At 42.3% G+C, this 12934-nt stretch overlaps 2 protein-coding genes and 2 non-coding genes across 4 annotated transcripts in view; 3 read left to right on the forward strand and 1 right to left on the reverse strand.

Annotated features, from left to right (window-relative positions):
- The window catches only part of LOC139812236 (uncharacterized), a 535555-nt gene extending 530474 nt beyond the window's left edge, over positions 1-5081 (reverse strand). The window contains exons 1-2 of the mRNA XM_071776921.1: positions 4941-5081; positions 4369-4451 (exon numbers count right to left, since the gene is read on the reverse strand). The gene's annotated coding sequence lies outside the window, so the exon portion shown is untranslated. The remainder of the gene's footprint in view (positions 1-4368; positions 4452-4940) is intronic.
- On the forward strand, positions 3673-3746 carry Trnan-guu (transfer RNA asparagine (anticodon GUU)). The gene has a single exon. It is a non-coding gene; the product is annotated as a tRNA-Asn (tRNA).
- Positions 4380-4453, forward strand: Trnat-agu (transfer RNA threonine (anticodon AGU)). The gene has a single exon. It is a non-coding gene; the product is annotated as a tRNA-Thr (tRNA).
- Positions 5082-5303: 222 nt separating the features above from the next.
- Mbo (nuclear pore complex protein Nup88) overlaps positions 5304-12934 on the forward strand; it is a 64659-nt gene continuing 57028 nt past the window's right edge. The window contains exon 1 of the mRNA XM_071776917.1: positions 5304-5686. Within this exon, the coding sequence (XP_071633018.1) occupies positions 5477-5686 (210 nt within the window). The 5' untranslated portion in view covers positions 5304-5476. The remainder of the gene's footprint in view (positions 5687-12934) is intronic.

Consider the following 12934-nt stretch of genomic DNA (forward strand, 5'->3'; position numbering starts at 1 on the left):
CCTTCGTATCCGGATTAAAGAGGGTGGCGAAAGATATTTTATCTTCTCCTCTCATATACAGAGAAACGAGGCACGTACGAAACGCTGAATAATTAACTTGGCTAAAGATGATTTTGTATATATCTTCACAAAAACTTTTTATCGTCATAAATTTTTAAATTTTCATCAAAAATGTCGACAGAGGCAGTTATGTGTTTTTTCAAAAATCACTATCAATGTTGGTTTCCCTCCATACAATGTAATTTGCTACAATAAAAATTTAGAAAAATACTTTTAATCACGGTATAACTTATATCTTCCATCAAATTTTTAATGCTTTATTTAAGAAATAACTTAAAGAAAAAGAAGTATTGAATCAAATTTTGTCATCTGTATAATTGAAGAACAAATCACATTATGACACGTAACAATCATGTTGGAAATTGAATTTTGCAGAAGTGTCGCAATCACACAAATAAATTGTGATTTTTTTACCCTAAGATTGCATATCAATCTTAACATCTTCCAGAGGGTAGCGCCGAAACCATTTCAGGGAATCCCGATTGCTACCGCATGCGGGCGCGTTTAAAGTCGTACTAATTAACACGGCAGCGATTCAAGATGTCGGCCGTACAGTGGGATGGGTCGAGAAGGAGGAAGTCTTAAGGCAGCGTGTTCTCTCCGGGGAGCCAAGTGTTAGGAGAATTAACAGCAACCCCTGATCTTGGCCCTCTATGCTATCTCCCTAATAATAAACTGGTAATTCCCAATGCCCCTATAAGTTACTCCCTTTCAACGCCACAATGACCTACGAGTGCCAAGACGTATTGTCTACCGGGTGTTCGTGATCTGTTCTGTCGTACTCTTCATTCTGCAGGCCATTAGTTGATTGAACGAGAAAAACGAGCCACAAGAATGGCGCGGAGAAACGTCATACTTGTAAGACCGAAAACAATAACAGTTCTTATGTAAAGACTATCGATACGTTTAACAATCTTCCCTCATCATTATGCTTTCTGAACGCGAATTAATTTTTTGAAATATATACACAAATAAATCTTACAACCTTATAAAACAATTTTATAAAATATTACATTTTTGTAAGACACAAGAATACAAAATATTTTCATCGTCAAATTACTTTTAATCAAAATGCAATTAACATCTTTATTATCTTATAAAATTAATATATTATATTCTAAAAATTTTCTAGATTATTATTCCCCTCGAAATATTAAAGAGATAAATTACATCAAATAAAACGGAAAATGGAACATAAGAATGTGTTAATAAATATAATTATAATACAAAGAATGTATAATCGACACATAATAAATCGGCACGTTATAGCTGAGACGGTTAACAAATGCTGTTGATTTCTTGAGCAAACAAATTTGCTAAATCTCAACTTTGGTTTACCATAATGAAATATTTATGATCACCGGTTTCGCGTGCGTTCTCTCTTCCGGGCATTTAGCGAAACTTACCCCCTCCGACCGGACGTTAATTCGCACTCTAAATGAATTCATCATGATTTCAGTGCAATGCTCACCCGTTACATCGTTACAAGTTCGGTATATCCTAGAACGTGCACACTTTCATCATAGACACCCACCACGGCCTGTAAAGTACCGTGCTTTCCGTGGCGGGAAGGGGTGGAAAACGCGAACAAGAGAGACGGAGCGGATGTTGGTTACAGGATAGAGAGAACGAGGGATTGTAAACTTCCAGGAGGAAGCTCAACCTCTCGACGGGAACCAGTTAGATTTATGGCCATAAATTCCTATCCAATAAGAAACGAGATCCATGTATTCTCTAACCGTAGATATATACAAGTACTCAATCTTGTGCAACAAGAATTCTTCGATAATTAAAAAGAGCTTCAAAGATATGCAGCTGCAGAGAAAATTGCGTGCCTCTCGCGAAGAGGTATAAAAGAGAATATGTAACAATATATAAATACAGAAAAGAAATTCTTTTTGAAACAATAATTATGTTACATAACTGCACTATATTCGCCACCCAAGATCGAATACTGCTGTTAATTTCTTTAGAATCTTTACAAGTGCAAGTTAGATAAGATATGTGTAATTGCTCTTATAGTTAATAACTTGAAAAAATGCATACTCTTGTACGTAATAATCATAAATTACGTGCAACGCGTTACAAGTCATATTTAGCATTACATTGGCCATAACTACCGTAATAACATCAGTAAATTATATGCGTCCACGCTTGATAAATCTAATTGCTTCTCTGGGAAGAGAGAGACACTAAAAAGCAATGAGAAGCGTCTTATTGCAGGCAAAGGATATGTTCTCCTCTGTTTAGTGTGGATATCTGCTACGTAGATTAGGAACGAAGGGGACGGTAACATTGACCGATAAATTTCGCGGCGACTGTCTTACTTGTGTAATTAAACACACAATTTAAACAGACCGTTAGTGTCACCATGACCGAACCATAAGGTCTCCTTCCGGCGGAGATCTTTAAGAGCGAGTCTTGCGACGATGATGTACACCGATTTATAGACAAATTACTCAAGTATCGAGTTATTTCGTCAACAACTGGTCTTAGAACGAATATGACACGAATACTTTATGTTTCCTTATTCAAAAAGGATATTTTAAAAAGTAGATTGAATATGATTGTGTTGTTCGTTCGAAAAATAATTGAATTTAGCTTCTGTTTATTTTTTAGATTAATATACTTCAGATTCTTACCACAGTTCAATTTAAGACATAGCGCGTTATTGTAGCAATAATTTTCTATAACCTACATATTATGCACCTGAACGGGGGCATGCGTTTTCGTTCTGCATATATACATATAGACGCGCTATCATCCTAATTACGGTATTGTGATGACCCGCGTCGCGTACCAGTCGAACATCTGCGATCCATCGTGACGGATAAATCACCTTGGGACCACCCTCCAATCGCGTCTCGCCCATCGCCTTGCATATAGACAGTTACTAATGAGCCGACCCCATTTAATTAACCGTATATGGTTTCGATGCGACTGTGCCGGACTATTTCCCTTGTTATATATACGCTCGTATTATCGCCGCGCGCATAACCCACGACTATAACGAATTTATTCCAACGCGAAGCGATATTTCATCGCGGCCGCCGCTTTCTTGCGTCGACACATCTGTTCGATTTGTATCGTAGCACGCCACCGCGGGTCTGTAGATGCGAACGTGCGTTTTATTGGTAGTGGTATCCCAGAAACGGAGAGCCTAGCGCGCAATTCATCGTCGGCCGTTATCGGAAAATGAATTGCAAATTACTTCGCATGCACCGAACAATTTGCAGATCTCACCGACATATTTACTCCCGTTTCTTTTTTTCTGCACAAAGAGATAATAAACGAGGTCAAACGGAATACTTTTAACCTTTTTCTCTAATGATTGCGAATCTAGTTGTAATTATTTTATGTCCATCGTTAGGCTTATCAACAAACACTATTTTGCTATGCACATGTACAACAGTCTTCAAATTACCTCGATTGACTTCGATTTTTCAAATATTACTATTATATAGAATAATTCGTGTATAAAATAATATATACGCGGTACATACTTGTAGTAAAAAGAACGTTAGATATATAACTTAAAAAAAAATTTAAATTACGTGGAGAGGATGAGAGAGAGAAGTACCTTATCATTTACTAAAGACGTACGGAGCATCAGCCTCCGTGGCGCAATCGGCTAGCGCGTTCGGCTGTTAACCGAAAGGTTGGTGGTTCGAGCCCACCCGGGGGCGTTATATTTTGCATATAAATTCTATATATAAATAACATTTTATCATATACAAGTAATAATTATTAAAAACGAATCTTGCATATTTTTGACTCAATTTATTCGAAAACATGGATTTTAATTAATAAAAAAATTGATGAATAAGAAATCTAACTTGCTACGTATCAAAGTTTGTCGTTACATAATAAAATTGTTATAGATTAACCGAAATTTAAAAGAGTTTATAACAAAATCGTTTTAGAATTTGTACTTAAAAGCACAATTCATACTTAAAGAATTCGAAAGTTAGATTGGCCACTTGATAAATTGTATTCTATCTATTTTATACGATTTACTTTACATATCATTCGTTGATATTATTTAATAAAAGATAATATAACTTAACCGTTACTTGCAAACGTGTATTACTTTTGCAATCATATATATTATCTTTTTATATTTGTCACATTATATAAACGATAACTTCTTTCGACAGAAATCGCGGCATGTATAACGCGAAAAATATTCAACGCATACAACAAACGGAAGTAATTTAAGTGTCACAGAAATTACGATTCAATTTGAAAACAAAAGTGCAGAGTACGTCGAAATTTCCCAGATACTCTGATAAAGTGTAGATCACTCACCTTTCTCCAACGGCGCCGTGGCTTAGTTGGTTAAAGCGCCTGTCTAGTAAACAGGAGATCGAGGGTTCGAATCCCTCCGGGGCCTGGAAGCAAAAATTATGATTTGCTTTTTTTTTCTCTCGATCTTCTATAAATGCGTGCGCTGCGACATTAAAAATCGAAATAAATTTATTTCGCTCATCTAATATTTATATACAAGCGCGTTAATATATTCAAGCGTATTTTAATTAATTTTTTATTACGAGAATAATAAATTATTAATTTGTAATAATACAAAATATCATAATAAGTAAAAATATTAGTGGCGAGTTATAATACATAATTGATAGACAAACAGACGTGTAATTGATCAACGATGTCGGCCGCCGACGACTGTTGTAACGAACGCATTAAATATTTGTCGCGATTAACGTCTGATCTTTTCACTTTAGTAAAACCGACATCCGTTCCGTTACGTTTTCGTAACAAATAAACGCTAGCCATCAGCGATACATTACTTTCGAACAATGAAAATGCGACTGATATATGCTGGCAATAAGTTGAGAATAATTGGCATAAGGACAATCGCTTACCGGCGTCGTCTCGATCTCACAGTCCAACGGAGCTCAGCTCTCAACTCCATTTTGACCCGAGACTGCCCGTACGCGAAATCACTCGCGACCGCGTTCCGAATTCCGAATCGAAAATCTCGCGGTTAAACCGGCCGAGTCACGGATCGATAACCGTCTCGCGCGGCGGCCGCGCTTGCTAGCACCACGACGGCACGACGGTGCTCGCGATCGACGATTCTGTTCGACATTTGCGAAGAATTGCGCGAAATTGCGTCGCCGCCGTTCAAATAAAAAACCTCGCGGTGAGAGAACGTTTGCCGGATCGGACGCCGTCGGTGGCCGGGACGTCGCGCCGCCTCACGCCGCCTCGCGATCAACGGTCGTTTCGAAAAACAAGTACGGCCCGAAGTTCGCCGCGTAAGCGGCAGCAGCGGCAGCCGTGTGGCGGCGCGGCTTCGACGGAGTTCAACGTCGTTGGTGTTCCGAAGCGCGCGCGTTTACCGCCATAACCTCGCGCCTCGGTGCCGTCGCGGTCCAGCTACGCGCTCGAACGAAGAATGTCGTCGTGCACGGACTTGTTGCGCCTGAACGAGAAGGGCCTGTTCAAGGATATCAAGGTGAGCCTGTCGAGCGGCGCCAAGGAGACGCGGAACATCCTCGAGATTCGCGACAACGTGCTGTACGTGTGGAACGCCGACAGGTGTTGCGTGCTCACGCTCAACGTCGCGGCGACCCGCGGCAAGCTCGGCGAGGACATCCCTTATCAGGTAAGAGAGTGTGCCGTTGTGTGCGCATATTTCACGCCCGCGAATCGATCGTCGGAGGAATCTTTCTCGATCGGATGTAGATAGCCGAGAGCGGCGTCGTCGAATTTGCGCGTTGCGTCGCGCGACCAAACCTAACCTCGACGACGCGCCGGCCGCGTCGGCTGCTAACGCGTGCGCCCGGCGCCGCTTCGCCGTGTGCCGTGTGTGTTGCGTCCTGGAATCTCGGGATGGCATATCAGCTGCCTCCGGACGCGGGAATGTCGTTATTCGCGACGAGACATTCGTCGATATTTGACAAATTGAATAGGAAAGTGTATTGAATTGAAATCGTCACTGCGAATGATGAATTGTATTACGGAATTATATAAGACGTATCGATCTGGTGCTATTCGTGTTATGTAACGTTTATTTAAGGACTGAACAAAACAATGATGTGATGAGATAATTAAAGAGTACGTAAGATTCGTTGATTGCCACGAACTATATCTGTTGCTCCATAAAGTGTAAGGAATACTGTTTTTTTTTTTATTAATTGTAGCGAAGTAAAATGACTGCAATTTGTTTATACATATATGAAAATAATCATTCTACAGCCAAGGAAAGCACTTACTTATTTTATTTTATTTCTTTTAAGTAAGTTTTCTTACAACAAAGAATATTTTATTACTAGTAGTTTTCAAATATCTTGACATAAGTCTTGGAAAAGCCGGAATATTGTTTTGAGTAAATGTAATACAATGACTTTATAGTAGATTTGCGGATATATAACCTTATCAAATACTTAATCCGCAAATCTACCATAAAGTCATTGTATTATATTTACTCAAAACAATATTCTGGCTTTTCAAAGACTTGTGTCAAGATATTTGAAAACTATTAGTAAGAAAATATTCTTTGTTGTAAGAAAACTTACTTAAAAGAAATAAAATAAAATAAGTAAGTGCTTTCTTTGGCTGTAGAATGATTATTTTTCTCTGTGTAAGCTATGGAATAGTAGAATATGTAAAACTTTTTATATATTATACATATATACATATAAATACAAATTTTACAAAGTTACATATTAATCTACAAAAATTGATATTTATGTATCTGATACAAAACACGATAAGTATTTTTTGGTAAATGCATTATAAAATCATGATCAAATAATTAGAAGAGAAATTAACATTTTGGATTTTATTTTCTTAAAAAGAAAGCTAGATTTTGAATGCACCTATGATTCTTTTTAATTTTTTTAATACGCCACGACAGTTTAATTAGGTATATATCAGATAACAGAAGTATATATCTGCGACCGAAAAAAAAATGGAAAAAGAAATACGAAAAGGCGCGACGAAAATTTGTTTCCCTGAAGCATTTGGAAACTTAAGGGTACCGGCGCACTTGCGGGAAATGATTGCGCTAAATGAAAGAGAAGCGGCGGAATCGCGGTGAGAATTGGTCAAGCGGTACATTTCGCTCTCGCTGTGTGGCCGCTGGTGCTTTTATTTCATTTCAATGGCACCGCGGGATCAGCGGGCACGTTAATGCCTCGGCGCGCGAACGCAAAAGAGCGGCGAGGGGATAATTTATAGGAAATGGGTTGTTCGACGCTCCGGAGTAATTTAATTAAAATAAATGTCCGCGCCGCGGAGGAGCGTTACCCGCACGGACGGACCCGCGGTTCCACGGCTGCGAATAAAATGCAAATTCAGACCCTTCATCGGGGAGAGGGTCGCGTATGTATATGCATATAGGTATAGATAAAAGGTGCCCACGAGAGGGCGGCGAGAGAGTAAGTGCGGACGGAGGGTCCGACGGGTCTCTCCGTCCCGATCGTCGCCCGTTCATCCGTTGATTCGATAAGACCTCGCTTCGGTTAATTTCACTCAGCTGTCGCTTTAATAACGCGACCTAACATTTCAACGTTTTATCTTCACGGCGATATGTCGCGATTTAAACGTCGTCGATCGACATCAGGAATCATCTTGAAATTCTTATCTCGACGTTGTTCTCTCCACATTTATCGTGATACACTTGCGAATTAAATGACGCGGAAAAGGCTGGTAAGACGCGTATATATATTAATATAAAACTGCGATAATTTCATGATTCTAACGAGCTGATACGCGGGATGTATGACAGATCGGACGATCCTCTAATCAGTCTAATCTTTTCTCAGCGATTCCGCGGAGGCGTCGATTACGGTTAATAAACGTGACGTCGCGTCGCGGGGGTAGGCGGCTACTTTGCGCTCGCTCGCGCTACCGGGCGCTACGCGCTCGGGCCTGGCTGAAATATCGGTCGTAAATAATAAAAGTTAGCGAGGTTCCTCTCTGGCGCGCACGCCGGGACTTTAAACCGGAAGATAGGTGTCGCAGGATACGGACGAGGGAGGCGGTCGCGGCAAAAGTGGCGGCGGTTCGGGGGATGGTGGTGCGGCATGGGACGGAGACAAAGACGCGCCATTGTCAACCGCTCCGCCATCGGAACCGCCATCCGCCGCGGGAAACTTTGAATCATTTTTATTGCATAGAGTTATCTTTGTTACCAGCGGAACGAACGTCTAAACGTGTCTTCTCTCTCTCTCTTTCTCACTCTCTCGCGCACACACAGCTCCTCTTTCTCTCCCTCTCGCCTGGGCTATCTCTTTCCTCCTCTCGCGCCTTTCGCCAGGTCATTCCCAGCCCTCGTCCTTCGTCCTCGCCTTCCTGCCGGTTACGCTCTCTTTCCCTTTTTGCCCTCCCCCGTCTCCCCGTCTCTGCGACGGCCGGGCCGGGAGATAATACGAACGCGAAAGCGTTCACACCCCTTTGGCTGCCCAAATGGAATAAGTTCTTTAATTCGCGGATTTACCGCCGGGCAAACGAATCGCCCGCGCTGTCGCCGAGATAATATTCGGCGGACGAAAGAGGGCCGCTTCTTGGCCGAACTTTTCATTCGCGATGTGTCCATCTCAAGGATCTCGGTACTTACCGAAAAGTAAACGAATTTTGTGGAGCGTTAAGTTGCTCAGAGTTCATCTAAAACGATTTAACATGCTACGCAAGGTTCAATATTTATCAAGTAATGAACGAAGTATCCATAGAAAAAGCTTTTGTAAACATGTTTTAAAATATTATATTTTTAACATATCATTATTTATTAATATTTCAAACAATTTTTTATATCGGTGTTTGCCGAAAGATAATTATAAATATTAGATTTAAAAAAATATCCGAAATTAAAATTTAACTTTTGCGAATCGGAATATCGCAAAACGCGGCTTTGCTCGTGTTATCATCTGTGATCCTTTATGCTATCTTTTTCATACTATCTGCTCTGATTATAAACACGAAACGCAGACGGTCACAATCGTGCCAAGGTAAGAATTACTTCGATTCGGGAGCATGGCGCGACCTACGGCCAGCGGCCTACGTGAGGCTTTCTATATGCCTCGCGACGTATAAAAGGGACAATCTTATCTAAATTAAAAGTGCCGGACCCGGCACGAGACGGTCGAGGGTCAGCGGCGCGAGCAAAATAGAAAATTTCGGGCAAATTCCTGCCTCCGCCACCGACCACCGCCGGCCACCAGCCGCCTCCGTCTCAGAAGCGGAACGGAATATCGCGTAATAAGCGAAATCCTCTCGACGATAATTAAAAAGTAATTTTACGGTGACATTTGTAACTACGGACCCGCCTACTCGCCGTCGGTGGTAAATACACGTGCAGCCGCGCGTTCCGTGTGTACACAAGCAATAACTACGACGTACGGGACCTCCGTGCGTGTCCGTGCGTTCGGTGGTGTGCGCCCGCGTACGTCTGAATGTTCCCGCGGTCAGATTCACGCCCGAGCGTATAAGCAAACGCGGAGGGGTTGAAGGGGAGTGGTGGCGGGTCCCGGCGGTTCCTGGCCTGGGTGTAGGTAGGTTAGGTTCCGCGTCGTGCACGTGGAGGTATACGAGGAGAGGTACCTAGAGCAATAAAATTCACGGGAAGTGTTTTACATCGGGTGGCGCGCGTAGCTTTCTCTTTCTCGCTCTCTCTTTCTCTCTCTCTCTGTTTCTCTCCCCCTTTTTGCGTACGCTGGATATGGCGGGGATATGGAAGCGCGAGGGAGGCTCGACGAATTCAGTAAGTGGCGGACAATGGCTTTTGTGGTAGACATCGGCCGTCCCCCGCGTCCCTCTTCTCAGCATTCGTATTTCGTTCCACCACCGGTACGGATACATTTTCCTTTCCATGTTCCCTTCGTTTCTCTCTCTCTCTCTCTCTCCCTTTCTCTCTCCCCCTCTCATCCCCGACACTGCTCGAGCACTTGAAACGTCATTTCAGAGATGCGGAAAAAGCGGTAACCCTACGCGAACTGGCGCAATCTCTCTCTCTTTCTTTCTCTTTCGACTCATTTATTTATTAATAGGGATATATACGCACCCTTGAAAGCATTACGTTGAAGAGATAATCGCTTCGTTGCCACGAAATGTCAGTTGGTATGTTTACTTATATCCCGATCAAAATAATGTATATATAGCTATGACCATTATGCAATGCAGAATATATGTTGAATATAGTGAAAAATGTTTTATATAATTATTTGTTATTGTAGCTGAAATTTTTCTTTAATTTTGTTTTTTCTTAATTAACTTTGCGTGATTTCCGTTTTAATAGAAAGAATTTAAGATTCTTAAAAAGGTATATTTCATATGGAAGATTATTATTTTTTTAATACAAGGTTAATTACAATTACAAATTTATCAAAAAGATTGTCGAGAGAAAGTGATGTTAACAACTCTAACGACATGCGCAGTGAATTAATTACGCGCGACACGACTATATACGCTGCATGGTCGTAAAAATAGTTCGACATCAGAAACGTAGTTTAATGAATCGTCAAAGGACCGCTTAAACCGGCATCGCCGATGTTATTGGACGTCCAAGACGGAAGCGAGCCGCCATAGAACATCCAATACACGCGCAAGGCGTAAGAGTGCGAATGTGTGGCCCGTGTACCCGTGAGAGCTAGCACCTTTATCTCTCGCAGCCGCGAAGTCGTATACAAGAACGACGGTGGTCCATTGTCAAAGCTGCCCGTTAAAATACGGAATACGCCCTTAGTCTTGGAAGGAGCTGGGCGCGCACCCGTCGGCCTCCATTATCGCCGCGTGTATAGCCTATGAGCGGTGAAAGGGCTGCGAGGCTCCCGCAATGACAATAATTCCGCGCTAATAACCCCTCGCAGAGACTTCACGGAGCAGCCCCTTGTGATAGCGATAGTGCCCCGTGTCTTTGTAACCCGGCTGTTCGTTCGAGTTTCCGCGCATCGGCCGACAACTGAGCAATCATCGAGCCCTTGAAACCCATAATCTAAAGGCGCCTTCAGATTTTGGCCCACCGTAACTTCGCCGCAATGCGTCTCGGGACCAGTCCGCGAAGATAGCCAAGCTTGATTGAAATTTCGAATTCTGGAGCTCGTAAATTAATCCGCCAAGTATGATATAACTTTGTTTATGCTACTCTTTTTGGTCGCAACTAATTGTAAATCTAGTCACGCCGCTAATTAATTAAATAATGATAATTATTTAAAACTAATTATTTGATTATCAAATAATTCTTTCGCGAAGCAACATCGAAATTATTCTTGTCTCTAATGCAGAGATATTTGAAGAATATTTTGATTTAACTTACAATGATTAAAAAATTATGTTATTTTTCCAAGACATGCTTTCTCATCTTTATGCGATTTTCTTATCACATAGAGATAATTGACAATATTTTTCAGCAATGTCGTTTCGTTGCTAAAATGATCTCGTCTCGATCGCCAAGCGTATCGAATCGCCTCTTCCGAATGAGGAAGAGAGAGTCGAGCAAAGTGGATAGCTCTCGTTCCGCGGGGGGTGGCTTTGTCATCCGCGGGACGCCTTGGCGGGCTAATGCATTTCCTTTACAGTTTTAATGGGCATTCATAACTAAGTTTAATAATGCCCGTAGGAGGCGAGCCGTCGCGGTTGCATATCTAATAATTCCACGGCTTCACCTCGTGCAGGAAGTGGCGCGCGGCACGGATTTTAGTGGCTCGGGCTCTCACCCCCCGCGCACCGTCACCAACCCTCCGTTTCTGAAGATATCCATCCGACCTCCTTCCCTTTCTCGCACTCTCTTTCCTTCGTTCCGGCAATTCTCCACGCAGTTCGGGGCAACGTTCTTCGAACGTTCTTAAATCCCAACTTGAGCAATAACTAGGTATATGCTTCCGTATACGCGAATTTTTATTTATAAATACAATATGACGAGGAAATCTACATCAAATCTAGTATCTTGTCTTATCGGAAAATATACTCATATTTTTAATTAGATACGATAATCTTGTACCTATCTTATAACTAAAATATTAAGTCGACTTTGTGAAAATATTTAACGTGCAAAAACTTATTATTTTACCAATAAGAATTAAGGGTTGCTGATATAAGGATAGTCTTTTGATATTTTATAATGGAATTAATTTGGTGGAAAATGCATTTATTTCTCACATTTATTTCTGACGAGAAAAAAATTTAACTCTAATATAATGAATGAAATAAAATTGCACGCATAAAGAAGCAAGAAATGTCTTTATAGCTGTCATCTTGTCCTTCACTCGATCGTAGAGCTCGATGGAAACAATGAAATTGTAATTCCCGGAATGTTCCCGAGCGAGTCCGTAGAATTACCGAGCTATTTCCATTTTACGTCCGATACATATCGCTCGGCAGCCGAAAGCCCATTTGAAACGCTTTAATCGCCATTGAATCACCGGCGATGAGGACTCGCGGACAGAAGATCCCCGGACACCTATAGCCACGACAGAGGGTGGATGAAGGGGGGTCGGGTTCCGGCCACGACGGTGGCATAATGGCGTCTTGGTAGTAGGGAACGTGATATAAATCCCGGCGCCGTTATATGGCGTAACGCGCCATCTTAGCTCGGTCTTCGCCCGCTCTTCGTGAGGAAGAGGAGAAGAGGGCAAAGCCAGCGGCGCCGTCTCTAATAAATAACCCCGAGACAATGGACACTGTCCAAAACACGGCGGATCTTACGCCTTTAACTTGGGTACCAAGTCTCAACCCTTGCCCGCGATTCTCGCGCCAACCCCCTTGTTGCGGCCCCCTTTCTTCGGAGCTCTCGCCGCCTCTCCGCTCTCTCTCTCTCCGGACGACTCGGCCACCCCCGCGGCCGACGCCTGCCGACGACTTCTCACCCCCGAAAGCGGCCATCCTCTCTCGCGCCCCGTCACCGCGGTCTTCTCGA

Source organism: Temnothorax longispinosus, chromosome 4 (assembly GCF_030848805.1).
Source record: "Temnothorax longispinosus isolate EJ_2023e chromosome 4, Tlon_JGU_v1, whole genome shotgun sequence".
Lineage (NCBI taxonomy): Eukaryota > Metazoa > Arthropoda > Insecta > Hymenoptera > Formicidae > Temnothorax > Temnothorax longispinosus.